Below are 21,135 nucleotides of genomic sequence, written 5' to 3'. Positions count from 1 at the left end.
AATATAGAGCCAGTTTTCACTGCTTTAATCCACATGTAATATGTAAGAAGCATACAAAATATGGCAATCCCTTCATTATCGTATGAACCAGCAACAGAACGTGAAATGTAACCAGGAACAATGGAAATCATAGCTGAAGCAACTAATCCAGAAGATGTGTCCTGTAAAGTATTCATACATTTAACATCATAAATTCATAAATAATGAATTTTAATTTTTTTAATAAACTAGTAAATGTTTATCATTTAGCATTTAGTTCTGAATCAATGGAAAAACCAAATTTTTTTCATGTGATTTTTGTATTATTGAATACACTCTTGAAAAATGCTATAAATAAAACAACTTACCTTTAATTCTTTGGTAAGCAAATAAGTAACAATTGTGGTTAAACTTGAAAAAAATGGAGCCAGAAAAACACAGACATTTCTGATATCAATTGTTATGTTGAAAAATGACAGTAAATGATAAAGTGATGCAGAAGTAACCATGAGACCAGGATATATGGTGCCTCCTATAATTCTTCCTAGAGGATACCAAGCTCTATCATCAAACCAGTTGTGAAATTTATAGAAACCTTCTTCAGCAAGGAATTTTGTAGTACGATAATTAAAATATGGATCAAATTCATGGATAACGCTCTCAAATCTTAAAACTGAAAACAGTCTTGTAGCAAAAGCTAGAATATATTACAAGAAGACAAATATTAGGAATTAAGATACATTTTTAAATAAGTGATTGATTGAATTCTAAGCAACACATTTAAATATACTTACATAGTACAGCTGAAACTGCCAAGATTGTCATTTTTAATAGAGTTTCTTTTTTTTCAATGGACATGTACAGTCCATTAAATTGTGTTTGTGCAGTCATTATGCAGTTTCAAGTGCTATAATAATTATAAGTAAATACAAATAAGTTTTTCATAATTAAAAAAAATTGTAAGATTTAACTTTTAACATTAAACTTCTTATGCTAACTAATAATAAATAAAATAAAACTAGAGGGAAATAATTCTCATTTTAAAATAAATTTTTCAATAATAAACTATCTTAAAAGATAAGATTAGACATGAAATGCATTTCAAAAGGAAATAATAATATTTAAAAACCAAATACACTTTTAAATTAAAAATTTAAATGTAACTATCCAAATAGTCAATACAACTAACCTTTAAAGCAAGTAAATAAAGAGTAAATTATAACGAAAAAAATATATGTAATCTAAAAATAAAAAGTCAAAAGGAAAAATGTAAACGTGTTTAGTAATTCTTATAACGAATTACCGGTGATTAATATCTGTATAAAGTTAATTATAAATAACATATTTGTTGAAACTGTAACTTAATTTTGAATAAATTTTTGATGCTCAGTTTTTTTTAAAAAGAGATATACACGTATAAATCAAAAAACAAAAAAAAAAAAAAAACAATTGTTTAACCGGCTTTAAAAAAATCTTAGGATCCCCATTGGCAGAGTTCCGACAACTCCTCGCTTTTCCATTAATAATCTAATGACACGACTTTAAACGACTCTAAATTAATCTAAAACTATTTATAAAAACTAATTTGAAATTTTCTCAATCATTTTAATATAATTTTAATTTATCAGAATATCTCTTTTACACTCTCATTGCATTGCTCAAGTTTTTCCAGACAAATTTTGTAAAATATATTAAAGCATACCAAAGCATTAAAGAATTCATTTAAAAATTAATGATACTCATATTAAGGCCTAATAAAATTAGTAAAATGTATTTTAGTAATTGAAGCCAATATTTGAATTACAAGAAAAATATAATTTAAAAAAAATCAAATGGAATTCTTCTACTAAAACCAAATCTGGAAATTCTTCCCACATTTTTTTTCATATTTCTAAAATAAATAATTTATTTTACTTTTGTTATTTGATTTCCAATAAAAGAAAAAAGGTGTGAATTTTTTTGCAATTTAATTGTAAAAAAAGTAAGGAAATAAGTATTGGAAAAAAAAAACAAATTAATAATACTCTTTCTTGTAAATTTAATATTTATTCATATAAATAAAAATACATAATTTATTGTTTACGTTTTAAAAAAAAAATTTGCTTTGACTTTAAAAAAAAAAAAATAATTATAATTGGACACCTTTGAATTTTTTGCTTGTTTTTGATACTTTTTATAAATAATAAAAATAAATTCTAAAAATTAATAATAATGATGATATTAAATATTTAAAAAATTTTTTTTATGGAAGATATTTAATTGAACTTAATTTAATGGACAGAGTTTAAATTTTTAACTTTTTTGTATGAGAAATAAATTTATTATTTTTAGAGGCAAAAAAAAAAATATGAAAAATAATAATTTTAGGTTTGTGTTATTATTTTTTATTTGAAATGCATAATAAGGAAACTATAATTTATTTATTATAATTTATATTATGAATAAAAATTGTTATTATTATTATTGAAAAAAAAATCAAAACAAAAAATAATTTTTTTGCGTACTTAAAATAATTTTTTAGCTTATTCATCAGATTAATTAGATTATTAGGTTAGTTTTGCATTATATAGGAGATTATTGAAAAGGCAAAAAAAAATCAAATATTTCTGACATATCAAAGAAGAATTTCATACGAGTAAGTACTAATATTTAATTTTAAAAAAAAAAATTATAATTTTTTTTTTCTTCTAATTAAATTAATTAATTTAAATTTTTTTAATTTAATTCATTCGCAACAAATAAATTTATTTGAAAAAAAATTCAAAAATTGTTTTTATAAATGAAATTAAAAATGAACGGAAGTTTAAGTAATTTTTTTTTTTTTTTTTTTAAATTTAATATCAATTAATTGATTGAATAATAATTAGTTTAAATAATATTGAAAAAAAAAAGTAAATTTAATTTAATTTCAGGTACAATCATGGATTTTTTCGGGTTTATATTGTTTTTCACCGCAACATTAGCTTTCTCAAATGGTCAAATTGACAACAACATGAAAGCTCTTCAAAATATGGCGCTACCCACTTTATTACCTTTACCTAATTTATCAGCTTTGTCTAAAAATTTTCAATCGCTCTCGGGTTTGATACCGAATCAGCAACAATCAAATTCTAATTATCAATACCAACAGGGAAACGAACCTCCGAAGAGTAAAGAAAAATTACCATGTACCTGTGGAGTGTTTTTAAGCGGACAATTTAAGAAAGGAAGTCCTCAACCTCCGAGTGGTAACGCGGTTTTACTTCAAGAACTTTCTGATACCATGGCATGCGGACCGTTGGGTGAAAAACAATGCATTAATAAATGCTTGGAATCTGTAAGTTAAATAAACATTTTTAAGAACATATAAAAAATTATTAAATTTAAGATATATAATAAGATTTATTGTAAATAGATTGTTCGACACCTTCCAAACAGTGGGCCAATGATTTGTGGCAGTATAGATAGAGATTGCTTTAAAGAGAGAGCTTATTTGTTTGTTAAAAATTGTAACGATGCTTGGGTAAATAGTAATTTGTCAGCAGGACGTGAATATTGCTGTAAGGACGGTCTTCAGTATAAATGTCCAACAGGTTTGATGAATTTAAATCAAGCAAATTAGACAAAATGTGATTTTACTTATTTATTTATTTTTTTTAAATTATTTATTTATTTACAAGATTGTATACAAAATATAATAAAAAAAAATTTATATGTATAAATATTTATTATTAAAATTTTTTAATTAATGATTGTTTTTAATCGTTTCACATATGAACCTCAGATCGTTTATGTTGTCAATAACCTTTCAAATAATTATTCGGATGAAAAACATTTCCTTTTCCAAGTTTTAAAGACTCCTGTTGGAAAGGTATTAACAATTTCGCACTTCCCTCTAAAACAACTTGTTCATTTTTTTTTTGTCCATTAATAACAAAAAATTCTACTTCTATAATTTTCCTGATACTTTTGACTATAACACTTATAATAACCTGAAATTGAATTTATTACTTTTATATCTGCAGGCTTTGACTGTAGAATACCTTATATTTAAAACTTACTTCATCACCGACATAACAAGGCTTGGGAAATCTTAGATTTTGCTGAACAACAACTGTCCCATTTCCTGGTAAAATAGTACCTATAATACCAGATACCAATCCATTTAGAAAAGCTCCATGAACAATACCTTGTTCCGGATCTAAATGAATTGGATTATGATCTTTAGTTAAATCGGCATACAATTTAACATCATCTGATGTAATTTTTCTTCTAACAGAAACTTTGTCTCCAATTTTTAAAGACATGTTTCTAGTTTGCATCCAAAACATTTTAAACATTTTTTATGACTATTTCAACAATATGTAAAATATAAAAAAAAAAAAAAACTATTTTAATTCTTGAACAATTTTATTTATTTGATCTTCAGAACAGAAGTCGGTAAGAAAAATTGTGGCCAAATTTTTAACTCTAACGTTTTTGCTTTTGGATAAGTCGACCATAGACTTCAGAACATCTACATTTGTTATTTCTAAAAAAAAAAAAAAAAAATTCCTGTTTGTTTAAAAAATAAAATATTAAAATTATGAGTTAAAGTAAAATGTAATTAATTTACACTTCAGGTTGCTCAAGTTCTCATTACAAAAAGCATTTTAAAATTAACTGAAATAAAAATTATTAGTTAATAGAAAGGAATAAATATGATTTGATTAGATGTATAGTAAAACAAAAAATAGAAAAATAGAGAAAAAAAAAGCAATAAAATGGAATGTGTAATGAAGAAAAAATGGACGAATAAAATATATAAATTTTGAGGTAATTTTTAACGAATGATAATAAAGAAAGGAAAAAAATTAAAAGAAAAATTTATGTAGGATTATTGTTGCTATTTATTCTAGTATCAAATTCTTTTTCAGATACTAATACTTTCATTAGCATTTTATTGTATTTCAGTTAAAATATGTTCTAATAATTTCTTTATCGTTACAACATTGGCATGCTTATTTTGTGTCAAACCTTTTACTATTCATCATAAGTGTAATTAAATATTAATAATTGATAATTATAAATGTTCAGAATGTAATAAAACAATACTTAAAAAAAAAATACCTGTTTTGGAAGAAGGTGTAATAATGTACATTAGAATACTTATTACAGAAATTATAATTTCATCATGTTTATTGTTTAAAAGTTTTTTCAAATCTGTCAATCCATGTTTAACAATAAAATCTTTATTTAAAGGATCTGTAAAAAGAAAAAAAATTATAATGATAGAGATGATACTTTAATTAATTTTTAGTGAATTTCATTGTAATAATAATAATATTTACCAATACATAAGTTACATAAGCCTGCTGCTGAAAGCTTAACAATAATATCATCTGTATCTGTAAGATTATTTATAAATAAATCTAAAATTTTTAATGAACGAAATAAATCATAATTCCATGGGTCGTAAGCAAAATTAACTAAGTTACTCAAAATTTGCTCTTTGACATCTAAAATCATTAAAATTTTTTTTTTTTAACTTTTATTATCTTAATTTTTGTATCTTTTAAAAAATAACTACATTACATAAATTAAAAAAAAAGCATTCTGTACAAATAAATTTTTTGGTCGTAATATACCTTCTTATAAATAATACTAATTAAATTTTATTGTTTTACACAATGAGAATAATTAAAAAAATTCTTAAATAATGATAAAAAGGTATATTTAAACACTCCGAAAAAAGGCTTAATGTGTATGATTTCTTCATATAATTTTTGTAAGATTGCTTGTAGTAAACGATAAACTTTCAATTGTAAAAAGTACCTTTATGTTTGGAAACCTGAAATTCGGTAACTAACTGTTTTAAATACTGTTGTCTATCATACTTGTGTTCTTTTTTCAATTCATGTAGTTTTTCCTCGGTAGACATGAAATAAACTGAGAAATTAGTATGTTTTTATGTGGGAATATTAAAGCATAACAAAATTTATCATGAACAACATGGTCTACTGCCACGCTTTTTTTTTCAAAATTGGATATTCCAATATGAATAACTTTTGTCATAATATATTATTCTTTTTATTTTAAATTTTTTAAAATGGTGAGTACTTACCTTATTTTCGAAAATTAAAAAAAAATAAATAAATGAATAATTTTTTATGAATAATTAAAACTGTCAAGTGCTACATAGTAATATATCATGTACTATACAGACCGGAGGAGCAGTTGCTGTTGGATTATGTTTAGCTGCTGTTGGCTTTACAGGAAGGTATGTCTTTAGAAAAATACCAAATTTAAAAACAAAAATAAATGAAGCTATGAAATCATTTCCAACAATGGATGTGAATAATAAGTATTACAAAGGTGGTTTTGAGCCTCAAATGACTAAAAGAGAAGCCTGCCTAATATTGGGAATTTCACCCTCAGCTAATAAACTTAAAATTAAGGTGAGAAGAAAATTTTTTTAAAATTAAAATTTGTTGAAATTAGTGATTTGATATTTTATTAACCTTATGAAATTGTTTCCACAGGAAGCTCACAAAAGAATTATGCTATTAAATCATCCCGACAAAGGAGGCTCACCATATTTGGCAGCTAAAATAAATGAAGCCAAAGATTTCATCGAAAATAATAAGTAGCAATGTGATATAAAGTAGTTGTATAACTTAGGTAAAACTAAAAGCTTTATAAGACTGTTTTCATTTTTTAAATAAAAACCTTTCCTTCCGAATAATTTATCTTTTTTATAGGACACAAAAAAAAGGTTTCATTAAATTTTTTAAAACAACTAAATTTAACATTAAACATAACTTGAAAAATCTTTATTTAATAATAATATAGTCTTAAAATAAATTATTCACATATGAATAAGGAAAATAAGACTGAATACAGGTTTATTGAATATTGTGCTTGTGTTATTTTGACCCAAACTTTTCAATTCTTATTTTTCTTCTTAACTTATGAAGAGTAGAATTTGACAGTGATCCTGAAACCTTAAATACACTCTGAAAATTTACAAATTTTTTTTAGTTTAAAAACAAAAAACAAAAATAAAATACTAATAATTTAATTTTAAATATCAAAAAATATCTTACATTCATAAAAAAATGGCAATTTGTAACCATTTTGCTATTGGTAATACTTTTAAAAGTATTAGCTGCTTCGGCAAAATCTTTACTTTCGATTAATTGTTTTCTGTTTAATTTAATTAATGCTATTCCAACACGAAAAAATATTTTAGAACCTTCGTAAAATAAACAGTCCCATATGCGAAGCACAGTCTAAAATTACATTCAGCACATTATTACTTTAAAAAACCTTTTTAATTTTTTTTTTGTCAATAAATAATGACTACTGATAAACCCAAAAATTATATTTTGGAATCATTTTTGAATAACTCACCTCTATGGGTAATATTTCAACAAACAAACATATAAACCATTTTGAACAAATAATTAACCATGGTAAACCCAGATTTGTTATATGTTGATGCACTTCTGGCTCTTTCATTCTAAAAATATATAAAAAATTCTTACAGATAAATTTTGCATAAAATCACACCTATTCTGCAAGGTAAAAAATAACTTTTGAACATATAAAAGTTCTCCTCTATTTTCTTAAACAAGTTTCTCAAAAGGTTTTATTTTTTAGGTTAGTGACATGCATCAATATAGAAAATTCTACTAACTCGAAAGTTTTGCTAAATAATATAAAAGTCGAACCAGTAAAGTTTCTTCGTAAAAGAAGTTGAAAGAAAAAATGAGTACAACATTAAACAAGTTGATGATGATAAAAAAAAAGTTTTAGTGCAAATAGGGGTTATTTGTGATACTTAATAATTATTTTATAGTAAATAAATTATAATTTAATTATGTTTATATTACTTAATTATTTCTGATAATACTTCTACATCAATAAGAAGACCCTGCATTGTAGGTGAATAATAATCTTCTAAAGTTTGTTCTATTAGAGTTTTTAAAAGCCAAAATGTTGTTTCTTCATTCTTGGTGACTAAAAGCAATAACCCTGCTACATAATTTAAACCCTATAAATAAATTTCTTTTATTGTAATTTAATTAGGCATATCAATGTCTTTTATTTAAAATAAAATTGATATAAAACTAGGCATTCAATATTTAATTGAATAATCGTTATGTTTACATAAAATTGACAAACCTGACAATAGCCAATTTTCGGATTGTGATGTGCATATGCTACTAATATGTTAAATAATTGAGTTTGACAAAACTCTGGTCTTTTAAAAAAAATATTATTGGGAAATGTTCTATGAAGATCAAGTTTAATAGCATCTACTATCTCAGTATTCAGATCTTGCTTCAATAAACTATAGTAAAAGTCATCAGACATGTTTTTTTTTAAATTGTGAGCACCACTAATCATAAACCAGACCTAAAAATATTTATTATTAATTTATTACAGCAACAAGGCTACTTTATTTTACTAATAGAGATGTTTTTTAAAATTACTCACAAATCCTCTGTGCTCGGCCGGAATGCCTTTCCTAATATACCTTTTTAATTTTGCATTTTTTTTAAAAACGTAATTAGGATTTAATAATTTAGACCATTTTTTTGATCGGTGTGCTAATATTTTTAAGTAGGAAGACATGAACTCTTCGTAAACTTGATAATTAAAATCTTCAGGTCTTTCAAAGCCATATTCATCCGTGTTACTGAAAAATTAATTTTTTCTTTTAATTTATTTATTTTTTTTCATAATTTTTAATTAGTTTTAATTACTAATAAATTACTGTAGGATTAATGGTAATAATCCATTTCCCTCCAAATTTAAAAAAAAAAACAAATTTCTAAACAATTGAAGATAAATTACTATAGTCATAAAAAAAAAAAAAAACAGTTACCACTAATAAAAAAAAAAAACAAAAATTTAAATTATTATTATTAAAAATTACCTTAAAAACGTTTTACTAGTATTTCTTTTATTCATAACAACAACATAACTGCTGTAATTTAATATTATTTTCTAAATTTAATTCAATGATAAAATAAAAAAAAAAAAAAAAATCTATGAAACTAAATATTTGATTTAGTCACAGCCTTTTAGTAGAACGACTTTTAAAACTAAATTAAAATTACATAAGAACTTTTATTCGCAATTAATATATTTTCCCCTTATTAGATTGCACACCAAATAAAGAAATATATATTTATAAACAAGTTTTATATTTTTAATAAATTTCCTTTTTGTTTTCTGACTAAATAAAATTCTTTACAATGAATTAGAAACTTTAGGTCGAAATGAGATTATAATTCACAAATTTAACTGATGACAAAAAAAAATAATATTAATATTTAAAAATTATATTTATAACAATAATAATACATTTTTTAATTTCATTCAAATATTCAAAAAAAACAATAAATAATTGAATTAACTTAAATTAGAATATAATAAATAAAAAAAATTGATTGATATAGTTAATAATTATTGATTGTTAATATTTTATATTAAACGATGGAGTTCGATTCATATTTATTTGCAAAAAAACAAATTTCACATGGAAATCTAAGTTACCCTGATAATGATTGATAACATTTTTGTACAATTTTGATGATTCTTTTGAATATTTTTAATTAGACCATTTAAATGGTGAACTAAGTATGTCTCTTTTTATTAATTCATCCATTACGTCCGGATATAATTCTGAAGAAGAAAAATCAGTAAAAGGAACAGATAATAATGATGAATTTTCAGAAAATTGTGACGTGTCAAATCTAAAAAAATCAATAAATAATATTGCTTTACATAAAATTTTATGTATGCACATTTAATATAAGAAAAAAATTTTTTTTTAATACCTATTTTCATATTTATCTATTCCATTACTGTCGTCAATATTTTTAAAGTTAATTATGGTGTTTTGAAAAAATGATTTTTTATCTTGTCGCAATTGATTTAATAAATTTGATAATTCTTTTATTTTTTCCGTACATTTTTCAGTTTTTCCTTCGAAATCAAATTTTTTTCTTCCTTTCATACAATTATTAGACGAGTCAATAAAATTTTCATTATTTTCTTCAATTTTTAATGCTTGAAAACTTTCATCTAAAAAAAATGGAAACGCCATGTTTTTAATTTTAAGTACCTCTTTTGCTTTATAAATTTTTATAACGGAGAAACCCAAATAAACAAAGGTACAACCTGATTAAAACATAAATTGGATTTCTATTAGGTAATTATGTACAAAATAGGTACGCGAAAAAAAAGTAAAATTATGATGATTGCCGATGATCCAAAATTTGGTTTTAAAATAGAAAATACCTTCGTCAATATCCGATTCGGAATTCGTGCTTTCAGGTTTTACAAATTTATTTATTTCCGGTGATTTTTCCGGCTCTTTCTCCCCCCTCGTAACTTGTTGAATATCTAAACTTGTTCCGTTGGATACCGAATGATTATCAGACGATATATTTAAACTCGCCACGTGCTCTCGACTCATATTCAGCAACTTTGATATGTAATATTTTAATGTAGGATTAGAATCACATTTGGAAAAAGGTTTAATATTCTCTTTTTGTGATGATGATGAAATATTCCGTGGAAGATTTTTCAAACCTTCATTTTTCTCTTTTAAACATTTATTTGAGCCTCTTGAGCGGAAATTTTCTTTAGAATTTTCTAAAAATAAATTTAAAATGTATATGTGAACACAAAATAAAATTTAGATTAAAAGTAACAAGGAAACATTAATACCTAAGCAATGTAATAAATGATGAAAAGTATTACAATGTATTTCGCTAGGAGGACTTTTATAAGATGTTGACATGCTGTAAGATGATGAATCACTTCTTTGACAAGAAATTTCACTTTCAACTTGTGTTTTGTCTTCTGTTGATGCATCCTGAAAATTTTCCGTTTGCGATTCACGATGGCAAACGCTTTTCTTAGCAATTAAACGATTGATATTATTTGACAAGTCAGACTGAACACAATTGAAATTTTTTTTTCCGTAATATTTATTATCACTATCATTGCTATTGGAATTTGTTTTAGAAGATTGCACCATATTGTGACTGATGGATTCTCTCAACTCTCTACCTTTCTTAAGAATATTATCAACATCAATTAATAATTTATTTTTTAATTTTTTTTTTTTATTTTGTTTTGAAAATACGAGCGTCGTTTTAAATGAACCCTCATATGTTCTTTCTTCTGTTGTATTTGATTGCGAATTTTCCGAAACAAAATGTTTAGTTTCCTTTCTTAAATCATTAGGAGAAATTGCGGGAAATGGTGCATTGTCACCAACGAGGTCCCTGTTGTTTTCTAAAACCTCAGAGAAAGATTCACTTTTTGTTTTTTTCGAATCCATTTTTAAACTTTTAAATTTTTCCCCGTAAAAAATTCCTTCGAATTTAGAATTCATGATACGCTGTTTAATTTTTGCTTTTTCAAATAATCTATCATCGTTCATATACATGGAAGTCTAAAAACAAACAAAAAAAAAAATTTTAATAACAACCAAAAAGTTTTAAAATATTAAAAACAACTCACATTCAAAATTTGACTTTCAGCCTTTATCAACTTTTCTTTTTTACTTAATTCATCAAGTTTTAAAATTAAGTTATTATAACTTCGTTGAGTTTTTTCTTTTTTAAATGCCTCGTTTCCCCTTTTTTCAGAAGCAATCATTGCTTTTTGTCTTTTTTCCAATTCTGATTTTTCTACACCAGTTGTAATTTCTATTATACTATTTTGTTCAATCTGAAAAAAAAAATTTTAACTCGAAATTAATGAGAATTCAAGATGATTAAGTTAGTATAATTAGCAAATTGAATTTAAATTACTTCAGGTTCTTTTTCAATTTTTTCAATCAAGTTAGGTACTTCTCTGTATAATTTCCCAGGGTACCTTGAATGATAATTGTAAAATTCAACTTCTGAATTAGTTTTGCTGGGTAAAACAAAATTTTCATTTGATGTGCTACCTTTTTTTAAATTCTTACTACAAGTTTGAGAAGAGCTGAAAGTGAAAAATATATATTTTTTTATCAACTAATGAAATTGAAAAAAAATCTTTAAATAAGAATCTCGAAGCAATTAATAAGCTTAAAATATATTTTACTCATGCACATCGTTTAAGTTAATCCATATGGTTTCCACTGAGGCTCTTGAAGAATTCTTTTCAGGAAGGTTTTTGTTATTTTTATCCTGATGAGAAACATTTACATTTTTTAAATTTTGTTTCTTTTTTTTTTTCGAGTTTACCTAAAATAAAAAATATGCATTCGTAATAAATATATCTTATATTGCTTATAACCATTTTGCTAAATTCTATTTTTACAAACCTTTTTAATGATTACTTTTGATGAACTTGGGTGAGCTGGTCTAATTTTTTTTTTCACAATAGTTACATGCTTCTCTGTTTTCCTTTTAATGTCGAAGGCAGAAGGTATTTCAGGAATATTACTGAAATAAATTTCACGAAAAAAATCAATACAATTGATTGTATAGTCTATGCATTGACAATAGTGTGTTTCATAATTTGATTCAATAAATGTACCCAATCAAAAAAAATCTTATCACATATAATTACTGTAATTGTTAAATTTTTGAGAACAATAAATAAAATCAAAATTTGTTCATCAGTTACAAAAAAAATAAATATGAAATTATGTAATAAACAAATAATAAATGTCAATGAAGTAATATAACAAATAAATTTGATAATTATACCTCTGTTGTAATAAATGCTTTTTGTTAGAAACGGAGCAAACAAGAGCAGATCTCAAATCCTCAAATTTTCTTGTTCTTTTTTTTGTTTCAATATAAAAATTTTTTTCCCAGTTTTGAGCTTTAATCTTATTATTTTGTTCTAAATTGGCAAGTTTACCCCTTTCCTGAGCTTTCCAGTAATTGATATTACTTTCAACTTTGATGATTTCTTCTGGGCAAGGCTACAAAAAATTTTTTTTTAACAAAAAAAATTAGAGGTTCTAATGATGATTAATTAACATATCTAACTTACTTCTAGCTCAGAAAGTTTATGCCCCAAACCGAATTCCTCTAAAGCATATCTTAATTTTCTTTCCATCTCATCTAATTTTTCTGCTTTCCAGCATTTAAATTTGATATCTTCAATTTTTTCCAATTCTTTAGATTGTATTTTTCCCTCATTTTCAACCTTCTGTCTTAATACCCTAGCAATGTTTTTGCTTTGTTTTCGAACCTGAGCGAGTTAGTAATAAATTTAAGGTTTATCTCGTTATCTAAATAAATTTTTAAATGAATTAGTAATTTATTTTGGCTGTACCTGTTCAATTCTGAGTTTTCTGCGATGTAACCATTCTTCGTTTTTGAAACAGTCAAAATCCGAGAAAACTTTACCCTTGTTCAAACCTATTCCTACCATTTTCTTATTATTAGAGTATTAAAAAAAAAAAAATTATTGGAATAGTTTAAAGCATTATACATAAAAATCGTATTTACTTAACGGTCAAATTTCAAATCATGTTTTAGCACTTCATGTAAAATTGAGCAACTCAAAAGCATTTAAAACTTTAAATGGATTCATATTAAAATATGTATAAATTTGCATAATCAATTTTAATATGAAAATTTTTTTTTAAATTAGTTTTTAATAACTGTAGTTTTAATATTAGTAAGAATTATTATTAACGATAATTTACCCCGAGATCACTTCACATGAACCTACAAAGGTAAAAGACAAAATATTCTAGAGCCACGTTAGTTTCCTCAAATATTTCGAACCTGTTAAAAATTTTGACAGAAGTTAGTTTTTTTAACAGATAACATTTTCCAAAATGTTCCGAAAATTTTAAAGGGAACTTAATCGGAAAAAAAAACGTTGTTTCAGCTTTGAAATGAACGATAATGGCTGTAATCACTTTGGACTGTACATTAAGAAAAATGGATTATCGACTTTCAAATCAATTTATACTTATTTTGTAAAGCCTTCTTCGAAAAAGTTAAATATACAAAAAGCCATTTTCTGCTTATGCTCCGTTTGTAATGAACACTCTCCACGATTGCACGTTTGTCTTAGTTGTATATTTTTCGGATGTTACGATACGGGCCACATCCAAGACCATGCAAAAAATGAAAGCCACCTACTGGCTTTAGATGTAAATCACGGGCATATTTTTTGCTTTGAATGCGGAGATTACATTTACTCTTCCATTGTATTAAAACTGACTGCTACAATTAATCAAAATTGGCTCAAATCTCTGGAAATGCCCTCCATCTATCGATCTTGGGAGCCAAGTATGGCAGAAAGAGATCTTATGATAAAAAATCCTAAGAGAAAAAGAATATTAGAAAATACAACGATAGGTTTAAGAGGTTTAATCAATTTAGGAAATACTTGTTTCATGAACTGTATAGTTCAAGCTCTAATGCATACACCTCTTTTGAGAAATTATTTTTTAGCAGATCATCATGTGTGTCAACTGGCTGATCAACCTGGTAACTGCTTAGTATGTGAATTATCTCGACTGTATCAAGAGTTTTATTCTGGAAAGAAAAATCCGTTAACTTTACATAAACTGTTGCATTTAATTTGGAATCAAGCGAGGCACTTGGCAGGATATGAACAACAGGATGCTCATGAATTTTTCATTGCCACTTTAGATGTTTTACATAGGCATTGCGAAGCAACTCAAAAAAGTTCCAATCCAGCAAAATGCAGTTGTATAATTGATCAAATATTCACAGGAGGCTTGCAAAGTGATGTTGTTTGCCAGTCTTGTAATAATGTTTCAACCACTATCGATCCATTTTGGGATATATCATTAGATTTAGGTCAGTCTGTTGGTCTATCTGGATCTGAACCGAAATCCCTAGTTGATTGTTTGGAAAGATTTACAAGAGCTGAGCATTTGGGATCTACAGCCAAAATAAAATGCAATAATTGTAAAAACTATCAAGAATCAACCAAGCAACTCACAATGAAAAAACTACCTGTTGTTGCAAGTTTTCATCTTAAAAGGTTTGAACATTCTACTAGACTCCATAAAAAAATATCAACTTTTATATCTTTTCCTGAACATTTAGATATGACTCCTTTTATGTCGCATCAAAGAAATCTAGGTGGAAATGGAAATTTAAATAATCCTAGTGCATACATGTACTCTTTGTTTGCTGTGATAAATCATGTTGGTTCTTTAGATGCTGGACATTATACAGCATTTGTGAGACAACAAAAAAATCATTGGTTTAAATGTGATGATCATTTAATAACGAGGGCAAATTTAAATGATGTTTTAACTAGTGAAGGATATCAATTATTTTATCATAAAAAAATTTTAGAATATGAATAAATTTAATTTTATTTAATTTGACTTATTTAATCAATACAAAAAAAAAAAACAAAAAAAACAAAAAAATAGATAAATAATTTTTTTATTTTTATTTTTATTTTTATCAGTAAATAATAGTTTAATTTTTTATATTAATTTATGTATTCAATCAATCAGTTACACTTTTAAACAAATTTTATTGTATTTTAATAATTTAATTATATATTTTTAAGAATGTATAAATAAAAAATAAAAATAAAAATTATAATATTTCTATATTTTTCTTTTTTATTTTTTCCTCAAAAAAAAAAAAAAATCCATAAACATAAAGCATTTAATAAAAAATAGATAAAAGAGGTTTACTGCTTCGTATTTAACTTTTTTCTTCTTTTCGAAAAAAAAAAAAAAAAGAAATTCCCGCCCCCGCCTATAGGAACTCATTGGGATCAAATAAACAGAATTTTATAAAGCTGAATTTTTATTTATTATTTACATATTTGTAATTGTATGTAATAGATACTATTTATTGTTTCTAAATTTAATACTAATTATTAATAATAAACAAATATCACGTAACTATTAATATTATTTATTAAAATTCCATTGTCTTTTCGATAACCGGATGTAATTGCGAATAAGGCGCATTAGGCGACATTTGCTCCCGTTGAAAAAAATTATGATGATGATGGTGATGATTATTATTATTATTATTATTATTATTGTGTCGACGATGGGGGTAAACATTTTCCCTTATATTTCCACTTGCGCATTCTCTGGAACCTTTACAAGCTTTCATTTCGGCAAGTTGATCCGTTAAAAATCTGGATTCGTCAGTTGAAAGAGTCGAGATACGATTTGTTTGCTCAAAGGGATCTTCAATTAAAAAAACAAAAAAATAAAATACAGAAATATATGTATTGTGATAAGATAAATGTGAAATCCTTACCGATTCTTAAATTATAAAAACTTTTGAAACCAGTCGTAAATTCGCAATATAAAAAATTATGAGTGCTATTTATAGTTCTTAAACAAGAATAAGTATTATTATTTGCATTCATACAGAAACAAAATGATCCCTCTGAAACAGAATCATTATCATTATTAGTATCTTTTCTCTTTGTTTTATTAAACCTTAAAAATGTTTTAAGACCACCTGTCCAAAATGGCGGAGTTTTCCAATGATCATTATCGTGTATAAAACAATTCATTCTTTCCGATAAACATTCTTTTTCCAATCTTGCTTTCTTTCTTAATTTCCTCTGTTTTTTTCTCAATCTTTCTTCTTTTAATTTTCTTTTATTTTGTTTTTCCAAATCATTTCCAGAATTTTTCTTCGATCTTAAAAAGTAATATTTAAATTAAATCCAGAACTTTTTTTTTTCCTTTTTTTTTTTTTTAAATAAGAATTAACTTACTGTAATTGATGATTATCCGGTGGACAAATGCAAATATCTTTGACACGATTAACGGCAGAATCTCCCGTGTTTATTTTCTTTTTTGAATTATTATCATTATTTTCATTGTTTATCGTGACGACTTCATTCGAAGGTTTTTTCGAAGATAAAGTCGTTGAACTTGTTGAAATATTTTCATCATCATTTTTAGGAGTCGTCGCTGAGGAGGAGGAGGTCAAAAAATAAATAAAAACATTATTCGTACGCACGCACGCACGCACGCACCCACGCACACGCACACCCATGCGTTCACATGAAATTCATTAAAATACGAGTAATGCATACCCACTATTTCTTTAAAATCTTTTGTTGAAGATGTTGTCGTGGTATTCAATATGGTTTCCACAAACTTATACGATTCTGAAGTTACTTCCGTTACAAAATTATTATTATTATTATTATTATTATGGCTTTCATCCGTTGACGTGGTATCCAGTGTAAAAGGTTGAACTGTTGTTGAATTATATTCAGGACGTTTTTTACGCAAATGCTTTCTAATTTCCTAATTGATAAAAACAAACAATTGATTATAAGTGATAATCCATATTGAAATGTTTTATTTAATTTTCTTACTTTAAGAGTTTCCAATTCCGTTTTTAAATTTTTAATTTTAGCTTCTATTTCGTCTCTGCTTTTCTTCCAAATATTAAAATCCTTATATAACAAACTGCTACAATTTACTTTTCCCTGTGACGTCACCAAACATTTGGACACGTTTTGTTCCTGACCGAAAATATACGTGGCGTTTATGCTATGTTTAGTTTCCTGAAAATAAATTATTAATATTATATTTTATGTTATAATGTTAAAAAAAAATTTGATAAGATTTATCAGTCAAACAATAAAATACAACAATAATGTCGGTTACCTCAGCTTCATACAATTCCAATTCCAAATCGTCGAGTATATCCGATATATGTTCTTTTTGAATGCTTCTTTTCTTTTTCATTACTTTGTTGCTACGATTTACTAATCTGTGTAAAACAGGCCAACTAAAATCATTATTGATTATTTGATCCCATGAATCTATAATATCAATTGATCTTTTCACTCTAAAATCGGAATTGAACATTGTTTTCCGATTATTTTTACTAAAATAAAATAAAATAAGTTGCATTTTGAAGTTTTTTTGTACAGTTAAAAAATCGTTAAAACTTTATTTGTCTCACATGGTAGCTTCTCTCTGATTTTCAAATTTGTTATTTTGCATTTGTTTAATGCCGAATCCGTTGGATGTAAAACAAGCGCATTTTTTTTGAAATTTACATTTGAATTTTCTCCATCTTCCATCTTCAATCACGCAATACCATTTTTGTCCCATTTGACAAGGATTTTGAAATTTTGAATTTTGACATTCCAATGCAAGGCGATCAAATTTGGGTAATAACTGATCGTTTGTTAAAGTCATTTTAGGAATTTTATTATCCTTTTGTGAATCTGTACCTATTAGTAAAAGGTTAAAAAAAATTATTATTATTATTATTATTATATTTTATTTAAATCATCGAAGCTCTTATATAAAATGATGGAAGTAAGATTTTAGAAATTCATATTAATATAAAATGCTGGTCTTTACTTGTTGTTGAAACAATTGTTGATCCTTTAGAATTGTTATGTAGCTTGGATGAAAATGAAAAATTTTCTTCTTCGGATGTTTCCTCAGCGGTTGATTCCAAACTCTCCTTGTCAATTTCTAAAAAAAAAAAAAAAAAAATTACCTGTATTTTTGATTTAAAAAAAAATGTTATTGAACACGTGATTGAATTTCTTAACAAAATTACTCGAAAAATCTTTAGAAATATCTTCTTGCGAATCGGATTCAATATACATTTTTTTTGATAATTGATTTTTTGATTTTTTCAAACCGAACGGATCCGGGATTTCTCTTCTACCAGAACTTTCAATTAAAAAAGTATCAGGCCATTTTATCTTTCGCCTTTTGTTTGTTTTATAATTGAAAAGTCTCGTAATCGATCTGCCATCCATTTCAGGTGGCGGTTCTACCCCGGCTAAATCAAGAAAAGTTGGAGCTAAATCTATGTTGAGTACAATGTCATCGACTCTGTAAAAAAAAAAAACTTGTCACCTTAATGACCTGGCACACGCTCAATTTAAATAATTTAGTACCGGTTAAAGGAAAAAAAGACATAATTTTTATGTAACTCACATGGAACCAGCTTCTACTCCTGGTCCACGAACCAAAAATGGAACTCTTATATCAAATTCGAAAGGAAAAGATTTTCCTTTGACAAGACCAAATTGTCCTAAATGATATCCATGATCAGATGTGTATAATATGTACGTGTTTTCTAATTCTCCAATATTTTTCAATTCCTGATAAATCTACAAAAAAAAAAAACAATTTTTTTGTTGTCAATAAAATAAGCTTTCATTTAATATTTTTATACTACTTATTAGAATTTTCAATATTAAATTACCCTTTCGACAGCAGAGTCAACACTCTGTAGCGTTTGAAGTCTTTTGGTCATTAATGTATCCGTAAATTGCTTATGAATGTCTTGCATTTTATTTGTCACTCGTAAAATCCATTGTTTATCGAGATTTGGAGCAAAATCGTACGATGGAGTGCTACAACAATTATTTTTGTTTTCTGTAAACGGTAGTATAAGTAATAAAAATACTTTTGAAATTTACTCGGTCATTTTTACACATGTTAATGTTTATTTAAGAACTTTTTTTCTTCGCGGGTAAAAGATTCGCGCTTTTTCCTTTTTATTTTTCCATACGTTTACTTTACTTTATCAAAGGTAATTTCAGAAAATGCACTGAAAGAAATTATTGAACGCGTGCGCACGCGCGCGCGCGCCAAAAAAAAACATCTTTTTGTAAACAATCTTTTCATTACTCATTCGATTTCAGTACATTTCAAATTTTATTAAAACATGGCACCAAAAGTGAACGAACGTATGAAAAAGTAACAAAGGAAACAATTTCAAATTTTCGCTCATTTTTTTCGCCCGAAGAAAGAAATTAAGCATTAACCTGAGGTATAATTTACGTTTGTTGAACACGAAACGAAAATATAATTATTTATGCTTACTGATGAGTAGTAACATTGAAAAACATTTTAGAATACTGCGGAGCACTATCTTCTGGTCCGTGTGGAGCTGGAAAACTAACAACGAGCATGACGGGTTTTCGAGAAAAATACTGTTTGGATTGTCGAAGAAACGCAATGGAATCATTGGCAATGAGATCCGGATAATAGTCTTTAGAATAATCGAATCCATGTTTGATTTTTTTCCCATTTAAATTAATTGAATAATTGTAGTAGCGAGAATTCATAATTAGTCCTCCCCATTCACGCCATCCCGGAGGTATGTAACTTCCATTGTATTTATTTAAATATTTTCCAAAGTAACCTTCAATTTAAAAGTAAGTTTCAATCAAGCATAAAAAATAAATTGGAAAAAAAAATTTTTTATTTTTTTTGAATTAACCTGTTCTGTAACCAGCATTTGATAAATAAGTAGCAAAAGTTCTTGTTTCGTGAGTCTGTTGCCAATTAATACTCGAACAATTTTCATTATTGGTGAATACGTTGTGATTATGAACGTACATTCCAGTAAGTAAACTACTTCTCGAAGGGCAGCACATTGGAGTTGTGACGTAAGCATGACGAAATTCAGCACCGCCATCTCTTAAAAGTTTTAAAGTTTTAGGCATGAAATTAAGTGAACCCAATTCGACATCTTGATCATCGGTCAATATAAGAATAATATTCGGTTTTCTTTCTCTTAATGTGGGAAAATTAATAAAACTATTGATTCCATGTTTTTTTATTTTACGTTGACGAGATGATCCTAAATAATGTTCGTTATTTTCAACGTTTGAAGAATGCCTTTGTGATTCGTGATTATTAATGATTCTACAAAAAAATATCATGAACCGTTAAAAAAAAATTTCCTTTTCTAAAAAAAAAAAAAAAAAGAAAGAAAATGTCAACCCTGACCTTTTCACACCTTGTTCTGAATTGTTTAGTAAAGTTTTTGTATTGCTTAAATTGATTATTTCATCTTTTTCCAATGCCTTAAATGTAGTTTTATCCATAAAAGTCTCTCTCGTTGAATTTTTTTCAATATAATCTTTTTCATTTTCGTTATTTCCAAACTCTTTTAAAAACGGTTTTAAATTCGATTCACCTTTATTTTCATTTTTTTTCCTATAATAATAATAATAATAATAATAAAAACAGCGATGAATATAATAAAGCATTTTTCAATTTAATCCAGTTTTTTTTTTTTTATAAAAAGCCACCATATTGGTTTTTTATTGGGGGGGGGGGGAAATATAAAAATAATTTTAACACACCGGAAATTATATTTTTTTTTGAATTTCATATTTCAAATACAAATTTTTGAAGGTTAAAAATAATAATAATAAATTTTTACCCATAAAATTCATCTTTTGAAA

At 25.6% G+C, this 21,135-nt stretch overlaps 8 protein-coding genes across 8 annotated transcripts in view; 3 read left to right on the top strand and 5 right to left on the bottom strand.

The window, feature by feature from the left end:
• Phum_PHUM075020 (Dolichyl-diphosphooligosaccharide--protein glycosyltransferase subunit STT3A, putative) overlaps positions 1 to 870 on the bottom strand; it is a gene marked incomplete at both ends in the record, with an annotated part of 3,091 nt that extends 2,221 nt beyond the window's left edge. The window contains 3 exons of the mRNA XM_002423575.1: positions 34 to 161; positions 348 to 676; positions 774 to 870. Coding sequence (XP_002423620.1) covers positions 34 to 161; positions 348 to 676; positions 774 to 870 — 554 coding nt within the window. The remainder of the gene's footprint in view (positions 1 to 33; positions 162 to 347; positions 677 to 773) is intronic.
• Positions 871 to 2,899: 2,029 nt separating this feature from the next.
• On the top strand, positions 2,900 to 3,580 carry Phum_PHUM075010 (uncharacterized protein; the record flags this gene model as incomplete). The annotated part of the gene is made up of 2 exons (XM_002423574.1): positions 2,900 to 3,295; positions 3,374 to 3,580. 2 exons carry the CDS (start codon positions 2,900 to 2,902, stop codon positions 3,578 to 3,580), a joined length of 603 nt encoding a protein of 200 aa, XP_002423619.1.
• A 175-nt stretch (positions 3,581 to 3,755) lies between these two features.
• Phum_PHUM075000 (uncharacterized protein) lies at positions 3,756 to 5,878 on the bottom strand (the record flags this gene model as incomplete). Its single annotated transcript, XM_002423573.1, has 5 exons — positions 3,756 to 3,950; positions 4,020 to 4,246; positions 5,068 to 5,202; positions 5,289 to 5,456; positions 5,773 to 5,878. The coding sequence occupies 5 exons, from the start codon at positions 5,876 to 5,878 to the stop codon at positions 3,756 to 3,758; spliced, it is 831 nt and encodes a 276-aa protein (XP_002423618.1).
• Positions 5,879 to 6,266: 388 nt separating this feature from the next.
• Positions 6,267 to 6,587, top strand: Phum_PHUM074990 (mitochondrial import inner membrane translocase subunit TIM14, putative; the record flags this gene model as incomplete). The annotated part of the gene is made up of 2 exons (XM_002423572.1): positions 6,267 to 6,395; positions 6,480 to 6,587. The coding sequence occupies 2 exons, from the start codon at positions 6,267 to 6,269 to the stop codon at positions 6,585 to 6,587; spliced, it is 237 nt and encodes a 78-aa protein (XP_002423617.1).
• Positions 6,588 to 6,863: 276 nt separating this feature from the next.
• Phum_PHUM074980 (gh regulated tbc protein-1, putative) lies at positions 6,864 to 8,916 on the bottom strand (the record flags this gene model as incomplete). Its single annotated transcript, XM_002423571.1, has 9 exons — positions 6,864 to 6,953; positions 7,044 to 7,229; positions 7,351 to 7,459; positions 7,833 to 7,993; positions 8,125 to 8,358; positions 8,440 to 8,641; positions 8,720 to 8,748; positions 8,825 to 8,832; positions 8,898 to 8,916. The coding sequence occupies 9 exons, from the start codon at positions 8,914 to 8,916 to the stop codon at positions 6,864 to 6,866; spliced, it is 1,038 nt and encodes a 345-aa protein (XP_002423616.1).
• A 643-nt stretch (positions 8,917 to 9,559) lies between these two features.
• Positions 9,560 to 13,341, bottom strand: Phum_PHUM074970 (retiin, putative; the record flags this gene model as incomplete). Its single annotated transcript, XM_002423570.1, has 12 exons — positions 9,560 to 9,704; positions 9,789 to 10,131; positions 10,252 to 10,608; positions 10,684 to 11,032; positions 11,105 to 11,416; positions 11,485 to 11,694; positions 11,778 to 11,952; positions 12,055 to 12,197; positions 12,278 to 12,398; positions 12,666 to 12,886; positions 12,958 to 13,158; positions 13,243 to 13,341. 12 exons carry the CDS (start codon positions 13,339 to 13,341, stop codon positions 9,560 to 9,562), a joined length of 2,676 nt encoding a protein of 891 aa, XP_002423615.1.
• Positions 13,342 to 13,813: 472 nt separating this feature from the next.
• Phum_PHUM074960 (ubiquitin carboxyl-terminal hydrolase, putative) lies at positions 13,814 to 15,624 on the top strand (the record flags this gene model as incomplete). Its single annotated transcript, XM_002423569.1, has 2 exons — positions 13,814 to 15,218; positions 15,596 to 15,624. The coding sequence occupies 2 exons, from the start codon at positions 13,814 to 13,816 to the stop codon at positions 15,622 to 15,624; spliced, it is 1,434 nt and encodes a 477-aa protein (XP_002423614.1).
• A 267-nt stretch (positions 15,625 to 15,891) lies between these two features.
• On the bottom strand, positions 15,892 to 20,772 carry Phum_PHUM074950 (sulfatase-1, sulf-1, putative; the record flags this gene model as incomplete). The annotated part of the gene is made up of 16 exons (XM_002423568.1): positions 15,892 to 15,905; positions 15,977 to 16,120; positions 16,194 to 16,325; positions 16,401 to 16,585; positions 16,663 to 16,861; positions 16,987 to 17,203; positions 17,275 to 17,466; positions 17,570 to 17,753; positions 17,871 to 18,144; positions 18,278 to 18,394; positions 18,483 to 18,763; positions 18,869 to 19,044; positions 19,140 to 19,290; positions 19,763 to 20,084; positions 20,163 to 20,590; positions 20,675 to 20,772. 16 exons carry the CDS (start codon positions 20,770 to 20,772, stop codon positions 15,892 to 15,894), a joined length of 3,114 nt encoding a protein of 1,037 aa, XP_002423613.1.
• Between the last annotated feature and the right edge of the window lie 363 nt (positions 20,773 to 21,135).

The sequence above is a fragment of the Pediculus humanus genome, genomic scaffold (genome assembly GCF_000006295.1).
Source record: "Pediculus humanus corporis 1103172107426 genomic scaffold, whole genome shotgun sequence".
NCBI lineage: Eukaryota > Metazoa > Arthropoda > Insecta > Psocodea > Pediculidae > Pediculus > Pediculus humanus.
Note: the sequence above shows the minus strand (reverse complement) of the source record. Positions and strands in the feature narration are given on the sequence as shown.